Source organism: Coturnix japonica, chromosome 6, assembly GCF_001577835.2.
Source record: "Coturnix japonica isolate 7356 chromosome 6, Coturnix japonica 2.1, whole genome shotgun sequence".
Lineage (NCBI taxonomy): Eukaryota > Metazoa > Chordata > Aves > Galliformes > Phasianidae > Coturnix > Coturnix japonica.
The window spans coordinates 19,940,793-19,959,145 of NC_029521.1; the positions used below are offsets into that span (position 1 = coordinate 19,940,793).

General features: G+C 50.1%; 2 protein-coding genes across 2 annotated transcripts; one reads left to right on the forward strand and one right to left on the reverse strand.

The window, feature by feature from the left end:
• Positions 1-470: 470 nt before the first annotated feature.
• On the reverse strand, positions 471-7,184 carry DPCD (deleted in primary ciliary dyskinesia homolog (mouse)). The gene is made up of 5 exons (XM_015867030.1): positions 7,099-7,184; positions 6,358-6,482; positions 5,488-5,621; positions 1,840-1,942; positions 471-675 (listed from the first exon to the last, which is right to left on the reverse strand). Exons 1-5 carry the CDS (start codon positions 7,136-7,138, stop codon positions 571-573), a joined length of 507 nt encoding a protein of 168 aa, XP_015722516.1. The 5' UTR covers positions 7,139-7,184; the 3' UTR covers positions 471-570.
• Positions 7,179-17,910, forward strand: POLL (DNA polymerase lambda). Its single transcript, XM_015867019.2, has 9 exons — positions 7,179-7,555; positions 7,786-7,945; positions 8,144-8,441; positions 9,096-9,255; positions 12,081-12,404; positions 12,961-13,134; positions 14,018-14,146; positions 15,641-15,809; positions 16,079-17,910. Exons 1-9 carry the CDS (start codon positions 7,262-7,264, stop codon positions 16,441-16,443), a joined length of 2,073 nt encoding a protein of 690 aa, XP_015722505.1. The 5' UTR covers positions 7,179-7,261; the 3' UTR covers positions 16,444-17,910.
• The last annotated feature ends 443 nt before the right edge of the window (positions 17,911-18,353 follow it).

The window sequence follows — 18,353 nt, forward strand, 5'->3', positions numbered from 1 at the left end:
GAGTTTCTTCACGCTGCACAACAGCCCTGCATCCTGCACGTCACGTTGCACATGGCTGGTCATAAGGAAGCAGCTCTTCACCCTATTTTGTATGCTGTGCCTTCTCAAGCCTAAGCACTGAAGCTGTTTGCAGAGAAACCAGTCACCAGAACATCATTTTAACAGTATGGAGGACCCTGTGCAACAACACAAGAGGGAGCTGCTTCCAAGCACATTCCAGGCAGGTAACAGGTGTGAGGAAGGGGTTCTTTTTCTCCACATGGGGAACTACCCAGCTTTCATGTTCCTTCTCCCACTACAGGATGGGGAAAGGGCGGCTGATTACAGCTGTGACATACTTTCTTTGCTTGCTGCAGCTTCCCACAACTAATAGAAGGATCATAAAAGTCCACGTAAATCAGGCCAGGTGGCAAAAGACAGACTGCCTTGCAGTTTCCCTGGGCCTGCAAAAATTCCTCCAAACAGCTCTATTAACAACACGACAAATTTTTATTAGAAAAGGCAAAATAAATACCATGAAGCTGTGGTAGAAAGCTGTCCCCATTACCTCAGCCTCTTAGCAGCCACTGCCTATTGGGTCTTGCAGTCACCATCCCCACTGTTTGCTGCCTTAATCTTCTTCAGCTCCTTCTGCAACTCCTTTTCCGCAGCCAGGATCTCCTTTGGCTTCTGGTACTGTAGGATAGAGAAATGCCCATAGCACTCCTGTTCAGCCTCTGCTCCAAACAAACTAACTGGAGCGAGGCTGCATGTGACAGGGTGTCTGTTAGCACAGCTCTTGTTGAGTGGAAACTACACAGCTGGGTCCTCTTGACAAGGGAGGTCTTTCCATTATCAGCTACCTCTAATGCCTGCTTGGAGAGGTGGCGCCCTCATGGTAGGGACATCTGCCAAGATCTGAAGTGTCAGTTACAGTGCAAGTAAAACTTCCTAATTGCATGTGGAGTCTTGGCCTCCACCAACACCTATGGAATATCCTGGCAAGCTGTGTTGTGCGTATCCCTGGTGTGCTCATTGGTCATATGCTCACACGTGTTTTATATATATAATCTCCATTTTTTTTTAAAGGCAAGAGAAATAGGAGTTGCAGTTCCTCTGTCCTCCCCTCAGAGCCCTCTTGCCCAGCTGCAGCTCAGTGGTGGATGCAGGTGCTTTTTGGCAAGGGTTGGGTGTGTAGCAAACAGAAGCTCCATAGCACTCAGGATGCGCCTCCTGGCCTGTTTCCTCTGCACACCCACCCCCAGCTCTGCTGTGAGGTTTCCCTCAGAGAGGATGCGCTCTTGGTAGCTGGCTTCCGTGTTTAAGATGAGCACATGCTACTCAAAACCATGTCTGCCTCCAGATGCTCCTTGCAGCAGGTAAGTGCTCGTTTTGCTGGACTCTTAACTTCCACCATGTGTCTCCTTGCTGGCAAAAAGCAGCAGGTGACTTTTTTAAGGCTGAGAGACCTCCAAGTACAGCGGGACCTTGGAGTCTTTAACACTCATGCACAGAGCATGAAAGCATGCTCTGAGCCAAGACAAACTTTGTTGCTGAGAGAGCAGGCTTGCTCAGGCCAGTGGGAGGGGGGTACATGGAAAACAGGGCACTGTAGACCCTGTTCCACTTGCAAGTCACCTTGATGAGCAAGCAGGGCCCCTCCGGTGGCCTGGGCTGTCCTGGCCAGTGTCAGCATGTCCAGTGTAATCTAAAACTGCCAGTGACTGTGACAGAGGACTCAGCAGTGACCCACAGCATATCTCCTTGCTCTGCCTTGCTTCCCTACATGTAAGAATTTTAACAACTTTGTGGACATAAAAGGGAAGGCCAAAGTGCTGTTCTGTGTGGCTAAAACCTCACCGTGATGATCAGGGTGTTGTTGGTATGGGTGAAGCTCAGGGCAGCTGCATCTAGGGGGAGCCGGTATCGGTCCAGGTCAGGAATAGTGAACTTCTTGTAGTACCTACAAATAAGAGAAGACAGAAATGAGAAGGATGGAGTTCCTATTCTCCTCAGCTACTTGTTATTCTGCAAGGTGTACTCTTGCATCTCCACTATGCCTACCTCTGTTTCATGAACAGGGGTCTGCAGGGAGCAGGTAAACTCCCAGCAGGGTAAATGCAGGGGGGAATGGACCCCTCAGGGTTGGCAGGAGGACTCTGTGCCTTGCTTGTATGCCTGTTGGTGGCCCCAGGTTGGTGGGAGCACTGGAAACAAACCTCTAAACTGGGAATTAGAGCTGGCAAAGTCCTGAAAAGCTTTGGTATATGGGAGCAGGTTTGGTCCCTCCAGGTTGCCCTCAAGAAGTGTCAGGCATAACTGGGGATAGAACACTCAGCGTTGCTGGAGGATGTTCCTTATCTTTATTCCTGCTCATTTCCTTTTATTCCCTTTAAGTTACCTGTCAAAGTCCTTGTGCCTGTGACTTACTTTCCTGAGAGCTGTGAGGTGTTGCAGCCTTTCTCAAACCTTTATTTTGTCTCCCACTTGCTCCTACTGTGTTTCCTAGATCATATCCTGCTTTGGTGACATGGTGGCACTCAGGCACTGCCCTCCAAGTGTAACTGCCAACAGCCACCTGAGCCTCTACTCTGCAGCATCTCCATGCAGCCCCAATGCTGGCTGTGGTGATGTTCTGCACTCCCAGCAACCTTGCCCTGGTCTTTACCTGGTTTCCCACTCTCGCATCAAAGGAGGGGATAGAAAGGTTTTTGCCAGCTCCCTAACCATCCTGTCTCTCCATAGACCAAACTTTGGGCTTTGCTCAGTATGAAGGGGATATGTTGCTGGTAGAAATGGAGGGGGTTATAAGCTCTCTGTGCTGCTAAGAGATTTCCTGGTATGGGGAATGGAACCTTATAGACCTTCATTCTGCACTTTGCCAAGGCCCTTCTCCATTGGCATGGCATGGCTTGCCCTGCCTCTGCTGCTGCCATCTAGGATTGCACCAAATGCACTAGCTGTTGGTCCTATGTCCCTCTGGAGGCACGGTTGGGTTTTTAGTCTCTGCCAGCAGTTTCATGGGTAATTCTCTCCAAGAACTGGTAGTTCTCTCCAAGGAACTGACTTGTAGCTAGTACTGAGGTGCCCAAAGATGAACATGAACGGGCAGCAGTTACTGCCATGCAACTACGGGTTCTTCTCCATTCATCTGATTGCATGTGAGGTTTGGCTTCCCTGCCCAAATTGCAGTTTATTTTCCAAGTCACGGTGAAAACAGCTACAAAGGGCAAATGGCTCTCCTGGTGCAGTGGGAGGAATGTACGCAGCTTGTTACCGCAGGGCTCAAACCGTTCTGTGTTGTCACTGCTGTCGGTATTTGGAAAAGGTGGCAGACATGGATAATAAGGGAGATGTCAAAGGTTAAACAGCAGAGATTAGATGAACACAAAGACATGTTAAGGAAGTGTTAACTTCTTACCGATTAGACCAAAAAAAAAAAAAAAAAGAAAAAGAAAAAAAAAAAAGCAGTACACAGAAAAAAAAAACCACTGTTTCAAAAGGTCTTGGGAGTTATCAATGAAACAGCAGCATTCTGCTGCCCCAGGACTAAGGAGATGGGGAGAAGAATGGCTTTGGCTGGCCTCAAACTAAAATCTGTGACAAGATCAAAGGAAACCAGATCTGCCTGGCCACCCCCTCCTCCTCCTAGCATTACCACCGCCTCTTGCTACAATAATTGAATCAGGTTTGGCGTTTGGGGAGAAGGCTTTCTGGGTTTGTTTTTAGAGTTTAGTTTAATGGATTTATTTTACAGCGAGAGGTTTTAAGCAAATCCCACTTGAGCAGCCCTTGCCGTGGCCAGAGGGAATGGGAGTGACTGGTGGATGTGAAGAGCTCCCGTCTGGGCTGGGAAGGTAGCTGACGGGAGGTTATCCCTGCCGAAGCAGGGAGATTCGCTGCCCTCGCCTCTCACCCCATGGCCAAGGGCAGTATTGCACTCTGAGCCTCAATCCTGGCTTGAGTGCCACAGCGTGTATGTGAAGTCACCTCTATATTTTTTTTCCTACTGGAAATCCACTTTTTGTCAGCCTGTAGGGAAAACTGCTACTGGTATGCTGAGAATTTATTGCTGAGCTACTCAGTAGTGACTTGGCAACCCATCCCGTTGCTTGTGCCTCTGGCTGGCGGTCAGCACAGCTCTGTTGCTCAGAGGCAGCGTGGCTGACTTCCAAGGGTTGGAGAGGCTCTGAGGTTTCCTTTCTCTCCCATAGTGATGCACGCTCTCGCTGTGGACGCCCCATGCCTTTGTTGCTATCTTGGAATTAGTTGCTGAGTGGTGTCTTGCCCTGGCCAAGACCCAGGAGAAATGATATAAGATATCCTGGAGCCTGTACTAAGTACTCCAGTGCTGGAGTCTGTCCCTGCTCCCCACTGAGATGACTTTCAGCTTTCATTCCCAAAGCCCTTAACTTTCATCTGCAGGCCACGAGCAGCTTTCATGTCCTTCAGCTATCTCTGATACTGTGAGTGTGTAGCTGCAATATGATTGTGGGACAACTCTATATGTTATCCTGAGAATGGTACAAAAAACCTTGAAGTCAGGTAGGACATAGGTGAAACCTTAGTGTATGTTATAACCTTAGGTGTCTCGGTTCTTTTCTTGCAAATCCTTCTCTGTGGACTCAGGCCAGAAACTTTCTGTTTTAGCACTGAATCCGCTTTCATAGGGCAGACCTCCCCTCCCTACTGTCAGCTTCCTCGTACTTTTGAGCATCCAGGTGTGCCCATCTGCAGAGCTTAAACTTTCCCTTGCCATGGTCCCTGATGTGGTAAACTATTGCCGGAAAACTGGGTTCTGCTGTCCTGAAAGCTGTTCAGTTCCCAAGGCAGAGCGAGTTCTTTGCCAACAGCACCACCTACAGCCAGCAGCAAGGTGCGGTTGAAAGAGGGCAGGGTGCAGGCTGGAAAGCAGAGCTGTGGTTTTTACCCACGAACCTGATCCTCCCGGGTTCTGCAGCAATGCTGGGGAGGAAAGGCAACCAAAGGACAGGCTGCCCAGCTTTTCGTACTGGTGTATTTATCCCAGTCTTTCACTGGCCTTCTAACATTCTCTCTTGTTTTCCTAACGCTCCCTCCTTGCCATCTCTCCCCAACACTCCTGCTCATCCTGGCCTATTCCACTGAGGTAGTTAAGGCTCAATGATGCAATGGCTAAACCAAAGTACTGTGTCTCAGGAAGAGGATGGGAAGCTCTAGCTTCCACAGGTCTGCAAAGGTATTATTTCATTTCTCTTTGGGAATAATATTTGACAAGAAAAGAACAGACTAAACACCTTGCTAATGAACTGTGAGATAAGTCTGCAAAGTCCACTGCTGAGCTTGAGGGGCTTTTTGGTCAGTCTGAGGCAGCTGGAAGTGGAAACTGCAGTTGGCATGGCTCTTTCTGTCTAACGTATGGTACCTCAAAGGCAAGAAAGGACATCGCCCCTCTGCCAACACCACCCTGCCCTCTGTGCCAGCCCACCCTGAGGGACTATCAGCACTGGCAGTGCTGTTCTTACTGACTTCTTGTTTGTGGTCCGGATAACACAGCAGCGCTGCTCCTTCTCCACAGTGACACTGTAGACCTCCTTGGGGTAGGGCAGGTTACGGATCCGCCACTGGAAGCTGGTCAGGGTGTCCTTCCTCATGAAGACAGGCTACAGCAAACAAGTACCTTTAGCAAAACCCCTCCATCTGTCTCCTCTCTCCTCCTTGTACCCTTTTCTCTTACTCACATGGGAGTATCTCTTCTTTCCCACTGGATTATTAAGGAACAACTCAAGAAACTGCCTGAGCATCAGTTCTGAAGGACTAGCATTTACTAAGGGTGTTGCCTGCTCTGCTTGTAGGAGGCTGAAGGCATTCACCAAGGGAGTCCCACAGCAGTGTTACAGTGAAACTGGGCTTCTGCCCCAGTCTGCTGCGCAGAGCTGCTCTTGTGTTTCAGATCTATAGAAAAGAAAGTGAGAGGCTAAAGCCTCCACCCCTACACTAGTGGGACAGGAGGTAAAACAGCCAGTGCTGTGTTAAAGAGCAGCCTGTTACACACTGCCTGTGTTGGCTTTTCACTGTTATCACCTCACTTTCCATCCACTGATTTGTCCTGGCTCTGGCCTTCCTTTCAGCCTACTTTTGTGGAAGCTAGCACAATAGCTGGCTACCACAGCAAAACAGTTTCTTGGTTTATGGGAACCACAAATCTCCTGGAGACCTCAAAAGAACCTAAACCGTGCCCTCTTTCTCCCCAGACCTTTGGGATTCTTTGTAGCAGAGCACTGGGCAGGTTAAGGCTGTCTCTTGGGGCAGTGAGTGATCTACAGCCTACTGCTGTTAAGTACAAGGCTGGGTAGATAGTTTTAGGTGCAGACCTAATGCCTGCAGGCTGTTACGTACATTAGAGCTGCTTTCCTTTATGAGCTCTGTTTCTAGTGGCCCCAGGAGAGGCAAAGTTGGGTCTCCCACTTCAACCTGCCATTTGCCAGTGCCCCCGAGGGTGTTCTTCTCTCGCCACCTTCTACCTGTAGAAGGGAGAAGAGATTCTGTTATTCTGCTTTATAGGAAGAACTCCAGCAAATTACCAACAAAGATGCCCAGCACCTTAAACTGAAATTACAATAAGCCATTTCCCTTAATTTCAATTATTTCCACTTTGGTATAAGTGGATCAGTTAGCTGGACTACTCCCGAATCCAAGAACTGTGCACTAACTGCCTCTTTTTTGCTATTTGATCCTGAAGCCATAGTAGGTTCACAACAGATGCCATGCCTCAATTGTGGTTTTGGATAAGATCTGTGACCAACACCTTGTCTGTCTGTGGCTGCAGAAGCCACCAAAAGGCATGTTTCACCCTAGCACATGCCTCAGCACATGCCTGGCTGTGCGAGCTGGCAGTCCCATTCAGTGCCATTAAGTCTGTTGTGAGTGACAGGCAGTTTGGGAGTGATCCTGGGCTGAAGCAAAGATTGCTCAAGGAAGTGAGAAGACCTTAGGCCTAATCAACCATAGTTATGTCCCTTCATAAGGGAGGGGGAGCTCCAGGAACAGTTCAGGTATATTTAGGGGCGCTTCCTTCCTGCCCAGACGGTGCCTCCCCCCACTCCAGCCCTGCACATACCGACCCATCACCCCACTTACTCAGTAACTGGCTGGTCTTCATGTCGTACTCCTCAGCCATCTCCTTCCCATCCTCAAACTGGTAGTGGATCTTCCGTTTCCCTAGAAGCAGAGCAGGGGCTGAGATTCAATAGGAATAGCTTTACCCCTGTGTGTAGGGCTCGGTACCCCGTTTCCTTGCACGATGGCAGCAGCACAGGGCCGTGTCCCCACGTTTACAGACCCGTTTCCGCCCATAGTGCCCAAGCCTCGCTCTCTTCCCGCAGGGCCTCCCCAAAACACCCCGGTGGGAGATAAGAGTAATGCGGGCTCCCACCCCGGCTCTCCGCTTCCTTTACCGTCCTGCAGCAGCGCGGTCTTGCTGGCGGCCTGCAGCCTCTCCAACCAGCTCGGTACCGCCATGGCGGCCGGGGCCCGTGGCCACGGCAACGCTCACACTTCCGCCGCCGCCCGGAAGGCCTCTGCCGGCGACCCGGAGGTGAGTGCGGCCTAGCGCGGCTGTGTGAGCCCCCCTCCGCTCTATGGGCTCCGGGCCTTCTGTCAGCCCTATGGGGCCCTCACAGGGATCGCTGCCAGCCCAATTCCCCAACAACAGCAAACCAGCGGTACCGACCGACAAAGGCCATAAGCAAAAGATGCGAAAATTAAGTTGTTTTTGATTGTGTGTAACTGTTTTAAGCAGCTTTCTCTGTTCTTACTGCTGTTCAGCAGCTGCAGCTTAACTTCCCCCCAGGGGAGCGAGGCACAGCCCGGCCTATGGAACCACGGGGGATTGTCAAAGCCTTTCCCAAGAGGAAGAAGGTGAGGGAGGACTCGGGGAAAGGCGTCCCTCCAAAGATCCCAAAGGAAGGAATGGAGGAGCCCGAGGGTAAGTCCCATGTCCCATGTATAGGATGTAATTGGAGGTGCTGTGCCCTAAAGGCTTCTTATGGCCCAAGTGTATTTTCTGAAGAGGTCTGGCTGGCTTCAATGTGTCCAGCCCATGTGCCACCTAAGATATGTAGCACATTTAGTTCAGGACACTGTTTCTCTGTCATTGATTTCCTGCCTCTGTGCTTTTCCACAGCGGAGTGGCTGAAGCCAGTCAGTGCCTACGTGCTGCAAGCTGGCATTGGCCAAGCTAGAGCAGAGATCTTCCACAAGCAGATTGTCCAGAATGGAGGATGTGTACACAACCGTCTCTGCTCAGAGGTGACTCACGTCATTGTAGCTGAAGATATGGACTGTGATCGGGCCTTTCGGCTCCTGAAATTAGCCAAGCTGCCTTCCAGGCTGCAGCTGGTGAAGGCATCCTGGCTCAGTGATTGCATTAGAGATCAGAAGCTGCTCAGTACCGCTGGCTACAGTGTCTTTGTCCCTCGGAGGTAGGCACGTCATGCCGTTTTTCCTCTCTATCGTGCCTTAATCCTAAATTGAATCGCACTAAACTTTGACCCCCGCTCACAATCGCAGACTACATCTCTTCACAACTCCCTTGGGCATGGCTCAGAATCCTTTTTTTTTTTTGCCATACAGATAGTGAAGTTTAGTGATTTTGTGACTGGCTGCCATTCTTTGTGGTAGCAGAACTTGGAGCAGAGCTAAGAGTGTTAGTAGAAGTCCTTTTTCTCATTGATGGTGCTAAAGGCACTTCTTAATTCATCAATGATAGCAAGATTTTCCTATTTTTATTTTTAGAGATACTGAGGATTAAACACTGTTCCTTACTGCAGGTGAAGAGTAGAGAGAGAACTGACAACTAGGCACAAGAAGAAATAAGGTGTGAAAGAGCAGCAGTCGCAGGTTAGGGTCAAAATGTTTTGATGGAAGCACAGAAGTGTTTAAGACTGAGGTAGATTGGAGTGGAAGTTGTGGGTCAGTGGGATGGATTGAAACTGGGGGATTGAGCCAAAGCCAGAATAATCTGGGAGTAAAATTCACATTGTTTATTTCATTCCAAAATATGTGTAAAGGTTTTTTTGGGCAAACTTTGTGGGGCTGATAAATACTCCTCTTCTAAGGTGTCTGATCATTGGCAGGTACCGGGAAGAGGGAGAACAGCAGCAGCAGCAGCTCCTGGGCAGTGAAGAAATTCAGTCCTTGACAGAGGAGTGTGCAGCAGAACCAAATGCTAAAGCACAGATGGGGGATTCCTCACAGCAAAACCTGGGCAGCCTTACACAGCAGCAACCATCTGAGGTGAGGCTCCCACACAGGCTCTGCTCCTTGTGGACAGGTCCTGTGTACTTTGTTTGGTAAGAGCATTCCTGCAGGGCTATGATGCTGGATTTTTTGAGCAAAGGGATGTTGTTGGGATGTTTCAGTGTGTTGCTGCTGGCAGGCTTGGGCTGTAGATGTGGCCATTGCTTCTCTTTATCCCTTTAGGTGTTTTAAGTAGAAAAAACACGCCGTAAATTCCCATCCCTATCAGAATATTTCTAGCTTTAGCAGTCCAGGTGCTCCTATCAGGCCAAGGCTCACTCCAGTGATCATGTTTCCCCTGCCTCTTTTTGAGGAGTGCTCCCTGGCCAAGAATATCTCCTTTGCAGGGAGCACTGATATTTCATCCCGTGTTCCTGCCTGAGCCACACTGACACATTCTCTGCTCTGTTCAGACACATGTGCAGTGGATCAGGTTGCTACTAGAATGATTGTGATGGTCTGCTTAAAATATCTGTGTTGAGGTATTGGTGGCCTCTGCTGTGAGTCAGCTTCCACAGGTCTGCCATCAGCTTTGTCTTCTTTTCCTGTGTTTCTGCCCAAGTTTGCTGAACTCTCTTCTGTGTTGGCATTATCCAAACTGATCTGCAGCAAAATTACCACAGACCTCTTAAAACAGCAGCTGCCTTGTAATGCTGGTATCTGATGCTGTGTTTGCTAGTTCAGTCTCAAGTCATAGGTGCTGAATTTGTTTTATGAAACACTACAATTATCCCCTAGTTGGCATCCCACCAAGGACTCCATTGTTTTAGGTTTTCCTTTCTCATGAACGCATGCTTGGGGTATCTTTTCTCCCCACATTTATTGTCTAGTATGATAGAGTTGGCTAGTTAACTGTATCACCTTTGCAATAACCCTGTCTTTGCTGTTTATTCTAACTCTAGTGGCAATCATTAATAACACATTTCACACTTAAGAGCAAGAAAGGGACTTCTGTGCTGTTATGGATCCTGTGGCAACTGTCCTGCTTTCTTCTCACGTTTACTTTGGGTGGTCAGACAGCTGCTAGAGCCTGTGGGACGCCTTGCTGCCTTTTTTTCTTTTAAATCCCCTCAAGCAGTGACACTTCCTGTTAGTCTGCATGCAGAAACACTATCTGTAGGCACCTGAGTAAATTCCCTTGGTCCAAGCTTAGGGCTGTGTGGGGTTGAGGGGGGACCCACTGGTCATGCTCTAAAGACAGTACCTCACGCTTAAAAGAAAATGACACCAACAGAGAAGCTGAAACTGAAATCTTAATGTGGAAGTAGCATCCATTTAAGCACTGGATATTTTTTAGCGTGTTCTGTTCTCTAGACAACAAGAAGTGTACTGGTGTGTTGTACTGAACAGGGTTTGGGTGTGAACTCTGCAGAAATCCTGCTGGCAGTCAGGTTGTAGCAACTGCTTTGTGATTGGCATCAAGTTGCTGTAGTTTTCTGCAAGGCGGCAAGTGGTGCCAGTTATTTGCTTATGGAACCCTGTACTGTCTCACCCAGCTCTGCAAGCCACCTGCTGTAGGATCCTGGAGTAGCTTAGAAGCTCACAAGACTATTGGTTTTGCATGCCTGCTTGTAAAAAGTCCATCAGCTTTTTTGGCAAAGCACAGAGATTCTGGGGTTTAATGTGCTGTTTCACCTATGTGACATTGCTGGCTGAGAGAATGGGAATTGCATGCTCCAGCTGTAGAGTTGTTTACACTGTGCTGGATAACATGCTCCTTAAATGCTTTTAAGGGGCTTACTAAGCGATCTGAACACTCTGAGGCTTTGCTGCCCTTAGAGGGAACATTGTCTTCAGGGAGTCGCGTACAGAGTTTCAAAGCAAATAAAACTACTTCAGTCTATCAAATCCTCAGTCTGACCCAATTTTCAGAGTTATAAAACACGATTACAAAAGGGAAAGCACAGGAACATCCTGCCTCTTCTGCCTAATGGTTTCAGCTCTGTATCTTGCAGGGACTTTGTTTGCAGGCCTCCCTAGTCAGCTGAAACTGGTTGTAAGGATGTGGCTTTGCCTTAAGCTGATACACTGCAGAAACTTGTAACGGGTCTTGTGTGCAGCGTGTAACTTCAGAACGAATCCCAAACAGCTCTGTTCCTTTCAGGTTTACTTCCATGGCACAGGAGCTCATGTATCTCCATGGACTCCTGTGTTTATACATAAGGAGAGAGGGAGACTCAAATGAGCAAAGCAGTCTTCAAAGCCTCTGTTCTGCTTCCTCCGTCTATCCCCTTTTGTTCATTACCTGAAGCCAGGGGTCATTGTTTCTTAAGTCCACACAGAGGCATCCTAATGCTGGGAGTATCAGCAAATGTATACATTGGTTCTTTCTTCTGTCACTGAGGAATGTGGAGTCCTTTGTGGCATTCCTTCCTTCCCCTTTTCTCTTGCAGATAGCCATGGGGAAAATGGGGGGGTTGTAATTTAGTACCCTGTTAAGATTTTGTCTGTAACGTGAAAGCAGAGTTCAGGGTGTATCTCCTGTGATCTGCATCATGGGGTGGAAGGCACAGAGACTGAATGTGAGAGGTGTGCCTATACAGACACCAGTTCAACAGTAGGTTTCCCAGTGGGAGTGCGTGTGTTCTTGGGTTGTATCTGAACAGCAGATCAACTGTTCAAGGGGTGCCTGGGTACTCAGAACATTTAGAGCTGTGTATGCACATAACTAACAACTTCCTGAGATGGCGATTTGAGCACTGCATACCCTGGAGGTTGGTTAGTGCTCTGACTTCCTACTCCCCAGAGCAGGCTGTGCTAACGGGACATATGTGAGGCATGCACTTATTCTCACATGACTGCTTTTCTACCTCTCCCTAAAGAAAGTCTATGCTGATGAAGACAGCGAAGGAGAAGATGCTAGTGTCACTCAGGGAGATCTGGAAGCGCTGATTTCTGGCCACTATCCTGTGAAACTGTCAGAGGAGACCAGCAGCAGCTCTTCCTCAGTGGTCCAGCCTGCCAGCAAGTGGGTTTGTGCACAGTCCTCCAACAGCAAGAAGGAAAATCACAACCAATGCATCACTGAGAAGCTGGAAGTGCTGGCGAAAGCCTATTCTGTCCAGGGGGACAAGTGGAGAGCTCTGGGCTATGCTAAAGCCATCAATGCACTCAAAAGCTACCACAAACCAGTCACCTCCTACCAGGTAAAACATTTTCCCAGAGTAGTGGTACAGGGAGATGGACTCTGCATCCCATCCTTTTTATAAGGCAGATCCGTTCTTGTTTCTGTGTGAAACAGCTTATCTTCATGCCTTGGGAACTGTGCTGTAAGTTGTTGTGTAGTGAGTTGGATTCATTGACCACCAGAAACATGGAGTCAGAGCCTCTACCCCATACTCAAACTCTTAGGGTAGGATCTGAGCACTCATAAGATAAATGCCTTCCTTAACTTCAGTGTGGGGTCATTTCCACTTTCCTTTTAAACTGCAGCAACTGAGTAGCATTGGAGATAACATATAAAATCAGTTGAATCTGGAGCTGGCAGACTGACAGCCCAGCTGTTCAGTGTGGTAGTGTTTCAGTCCCGTTCTGCATGCTTGTTCTTTTTCACATGGCATCAAACTTATGTAAGCTGGGTCTGAAAATGAGCAGCTCACAGAACTAGTTTTTCCATTTACCAGTCACTGGTCTGACTGGGTTCTGAGTAGTAACAGCTCCCCAGACTGCGTGTGGCTTCTATCATCTCTGGTTTCTTGCTAGGAAGCCTGTAATATTCCTGGGATTGGGAAGCGAATGGCAGAGAAGATCCTGGAGATCTTGGAGAGTGGACATCTGCGCAAGCTGGATCATATCAGTGAGAGTGTGCCTGTGCTGGAACTCTTTTCCAACATCTGGGGAGCAGGGGTCAAGACAGCTCAGATGTGGTACCAGCAGGTAAGTTTAGTGCTTTACACAAGTGGTTCTCAGGCTGTGATTTGAGGACTGCTTCTGAGTGCAGGGGAATTACTTTTACAAATAACTACCAATTGCCACTATCCACAGATGGGATTCAAATCTGCATTTATGGGAGGAATTGTGAGGCTGGGTCCTGTTGTGGGTGTATTTGGGGAGAACGGAGTGCAGGCAGCCAAGACTGAGTTTGGTTGTGGAGTAGAGGACAAAGATGTGATAGGAGGAATGGAGGACACGTGCTGTCTCTTCTGTTACCGTCACTGCTTGGAGACTCATCTCACGCTGCTCACTGCAGTGACACTATTGGGGTCCAGCCTTGAGCCAGCATGTCTTGGTTGTCAGTTCCCAATCCAGTCACTGCCCTGTTGTCCTGGCTGGTTCCTGTAGCCATTAGAGCAGCCCTTCACCTTGTTGTAAAATAACTGCCAACACGAGCCTGTCCAGCCCACTGGTTAAGTTCCTTCTTAGAAAGAGTTTGTTTCCTGAGCATAGATCTAGTGAAGCCTGTCTTCCTGTAGTGTTTGGTGTCTTTGCCATCTAAAAATATGTCATATGTGTTTACACCATAGGCTTTCCTTAGCCTGCACCACTTGATTTCATTCAAGCTGTAAAGAGCACAGCTGCCTTTAAGAACAGCACCCTTCTGTCAGGTTTAGTTAAGATTTGAAGTTATGGTGGAGGTTAGAAATATGTGTGAGGATTGCCTAAGTATCTTCTTTCCGGGAACAAGGCTGCAATCTCTACATGTGATTTCAGAGACTGTGACTAGCCTGATCTTGAGACAGGTTAAATACAATCTCCCCTGGTCCCAGTGGAAAGCATTTGAAGAGCGAGGTCTCAGCAGAGATGATGTGTTCTGCACTAGGGCTTCCGGACGCTGGATGATATCCGCACAAAGGCATCTCTCACCAGCCAGCAGGCTGTGGGCCTGAAGCACTATGAGGATTTCCTGGAGCGCATGCCTCGGGAGGAAGCTGCAGAAATAGAGCAGACTGTGAGTAGTAGCTTGTCTCCGAGCCCTTGGAGTGGGGGACTTGCTGGGATCTGTGCTTTGAAATAGACTACGTGTGGCATGATGGTTTGAGCTGGTTCTAGCTCCCCTTCCTTCCCTCTCGTCTTCTTTGAGATATCTGCTGTTGGCCAAGGTCCTGAGCTGATTCCCTGATGTTGCTTCTCCAAAGGAATCCATGAGCATTCTATGAGCTGGTTGTTGCTGTTGGGACAGACCCTGGATATCCTTGATAGAAGCAAAGAGGATCCAGGTGCAGAAGGGTGTTGCTCGCTCTAGTAAGCCATGGCACTCCAGGACCATGGGGTGCTAAGCCAGTGTACCCTAATGTGAGCAGAGAGCTTGGGGCTCCGTCATTGCTACCCCTGTGCTCTCTGATCACCATGGAGGCAGCAGGCAGCGTGACCCTGTCACTCGGCCACAGGGCCTGGCCACAAAGAATACGCTCCTGCCAGGCTCCTGCTGGGGTGTCAGTCCCATATGCCGGATTAGCCATTTTGGTTGTGAGTGGTCCTTTTCCCAGGCAGGCTGGTTTGAGGAGCTGGCTCTTGGGGCTGGGCCTATTGTTATCTTGATGGGATTACTGTGCTCTCCTCCATACACAGGCACACACCTCTGATCCAGGCAAGGAAGAGAGAATAAGGGATTAGTCACTGTCTGTGCTGCCTGTCACAGTGAGATCTGATGAGCTTTTAGGCTTTTGGGTGGGGTTGGGAGTTTTCTAGAAATCTTCATTTAAAGCCAGAAGGGGGGCAAGGACACCAGAGGAGGGCTTGCTCCGCATGAGAAAGACTTGTGGCTTCTTGAAGCACCTCTGGGGCAAAGGTTAATGGGTTTATCTCTTGCTAATGAAGGATGATCCCCAAGAGTGACAAGGGGCTGTGGGCATGGACACTACCTTCCTGAACCTCAGCCCCTGTGATGGCCTGGTCACTGGGAATTGCTGAGCCCCTAATTATTTGCTGCCAACGGGGTGATTGGCACAATCAGACTTCTGTCCAAGGACCTGGGAGCCTTTCTTAAGCATTTAATGAATGAAGCCATCAGAACTGGCACTGTCGGCACAGAGTAGGAGCTGGGATCCAGCCTGGAGGTGGCTGCATTAGGGGTATCTCTGATGCTGCCTCCTTAACACTGCTGCGTCTTCCAACTTGTCCCAGCCCAGCTGTAGCCTGGCCTCCCCCAAGAGCTGATATCAATGGCCAACTAGTGACCGCAGCCTGGTAGATCATTGTGTTGTATGGCAGTGGGCTGGGCATTTGCAGGGCTGAGTGAAAGCCACTCCAGCACACGTGGCTTCTGACAGCAGGTTGGTCTTCTCCTTGGGGCAGTTTGCCATTCCTACCAGGTGTCAGCTCTGTACAGAGACCCTGGAGCTGCAGGACTGGCTGAGGCAGGTGCAAGATCATTTGCTGCCTGGACAAAGAGGTCATTAAGAGAGTAGTCTGTGACTCTTCTCCCCTCTTTCTGCTCTTGAAGGTCAGACAAGCAGCCCTGGCCCTGAAGCCTGGGCTCGTGTGTGTGGCATGTGGCTCCTACCGTCGGGGGAAGGCCACCTGTGGAGATGTGGACGTGCTGGTCACTCACCCGGATGGTCAGTCTCACCGTGGGCTGTTCAGCAAGCTGCTTGACAGCCTCCATGAGAGCGGTAAGAGGGCTGGGGGCTGACACACGGTGCTCGAAGCTGTTCTTAGCACAGCCAAGCCAAGGAGGGACTGAGGTCAGAGCTACACATGAATAGACTTCATTGAAGGGCATGTGATTGCTTCTTCTCTCTTGTGAGGCTGTCAGGGCTGAGGTTATGTTGTTGTAGGGACCCTACAGCAAACTGAGACCCCTGTCTGGACTGTGGGAAGTTCAGAATGGGGATTCCAGGCTCTGCTGCTCAGCCCCCCTTTGCCTGCTCCCTCTCCTCAGGCTTCCTTACAGATGACCTGGTGAGTCAGGAGGACAATGGTGATCAGAAGAAGTATCTGGGGGTGTGCCGCCTTCCTGGGCCAGCCCGTCGTCACCGACGTCTGGACATCATCGTGGTCCCTTACAGTGAGTTTGCCTGCGCCCTGCTCTACTTCACCGGCTCAGCTCACTTCAACCGCTCCATGCGTGCCCTGGCCAAGACCAAGGGTATGAGCCTCTCAGAGCATGCCCTCAGCATGGCGGTGGTGCGAGGCCCTGGTGGTGTCAAGGTGGCATCTGGCCATGCTCTGCCCACCCCGACCGAGAGAGATGTCTTCATTCAGCTGGGGCTGCCTTACCGAGAGCCCTCGGAACGGGACTGGTGACACCGGTTGGCACCCAGCACTCCGAGCTGTGCTGATGTTTTGAGGGGTGCTGGCTTCTCCAGTGCTTTTCTGTGCTGACTGTGAACTGGGTAATGTATCGCAGCAAAGCGGCTCCCTGCAAACTGGGGCCCTGCTGCTAGCAGAGCTTTGTGGCTTCACCCAGCAGAGGGCGTGGGCTGGAGGCTGGCTGGAAGGGCTGCCCAGTGTCACACGTCTGCCTGTGCCCAGCTCTCAGGCAGCCCCTGGCTACTGAAGGAGCTCAGTGCCTGACAGCTAACCCTGGCCTGGCTCTTCCCAGGAAGCTCCAGAAGGCTGGCTTGGAGATCATTATGACAAAAGCCCTCCTGGTGCTTGGGAACTGGAGAATAGGGATGCATCTTCCTCTCTGTGAGCACAGATGCCCATAATCTCTGTCCTGAGCTGTGTATGAAGGCAGCAGGGGTCTGACCTGGCCTGGAAACGAGCCCCTTTCCTCTGCTTGCTGCTGCTGGTAACTTCTACTGTGAGACATGTGAAGGGTCTCCCTGTGCTGCTGCCATGTCCTCCCTCTGACTTGTATTGTCTGGTGGGTCTCATTGTACGGTGCCAGGCAGCTTCTCCTGGAGCCACGTGAGCCCCAAGGAATGTAAGAAACCTACGTGCTTCATCTGCATGTTCTCAGTCCATGGTGTGCTGAGCATCCTGCAGGGCAGAGTGCTGTCATCCTCCTGGCCTGGGCACGAGGGCTCCTTTCCTTTCCCCTCTGTGCAGGAAAGGAGCAGCCCTTGGGCTTCAGGCTGACTGTGCTCAGGATTGTAATGATGCTGAATGTAACCTGGTAAGGCTGCGTGTTTGGTGCATGGAGGCACAGAGAAACATGGATAATTGAGTGTTAATCTGGGCAAAGCAGAGCTTTCCCATTTTGTGTGTGTGATGCCCAGGAAGTCACCTGGTCACACTGATCTGTGTGTGTGTGTGTGTGTGTGTGTGTGTGTGTGTGTGTGTGTGCGTGTGTACACATACAGGTGTGCTCACCCCTTCTATTCCAAGGGAGTGAATTTTGTTTCTCAGAAAACCTCAACTATTTTTATATTCTGAAGGTGAATTTTGCAGTGGCTTTCAGCGCTCTGCAGCATCAGCTGCTGGTGAGGCTGGGGTGGGTGCTTCTGCCTCAGCCTCTGGGGCCAAGCTGGCCTTACACTCCCTTATTTTGTAGGGGACCTGGCCACCCCCACTCTGCACTTTGCTGCATCTCTGTCACACACAGGGGTGAGCTGTGTTTGCTGCCAGGCAGCCACCAGGGCATCAAATAGGGCTGCTGTGGCTGCCGTGGGCTCAGGGTTTATGCTGGGAAGGACTCAATCCAGGCGGTGTCGTTGGTCAGCCCAGCCCTTCTATGGAACACCTGGTGGCAATGAATGTCTTCTGGCATGTCTTGGTGCTTTGAAACACAAAGTGTAATAAATCCCTTTTCTCTTTTTCCTCTTACCTCTGTCTTTTTGCTCCCTTGCAGCTGAGCTTTGGGCTTCTCACCGCTGTCCCGGGCTGAGCGCGGGTTTTCATCCAGCTCTGGGTGCCAGGGTGAGCTGCTGCTTGTGGGGCTGGGGCTGCCCCTCTCACCAGAGTCACATGCTGTGGACATCACTACGGGTGAGGGAGATGTGGCATTCCTGTCCCCATCTCTTTCCCCTTTGTCCATCCCTCAGGCTCCAGTTCACTCTGTGGTGTCCAATGGGTGCTGCAGCAGCCCAGCAAAGCTCTGGTTTTCCTCTTCGTGCTTTTACAAAGGGGAAGGGCTGGTGCTGCTCAGAGTGGGCCTGTTCTCCGGGCAGTGCCATTTTCTTGGGGACACAAAGAACTCCTGCCAGCCCCCTGCACTGTGAGGGAAGGGGCTTCTGTCTGTCCCTCCCATCCCTCAGCTCCCAGCCCAG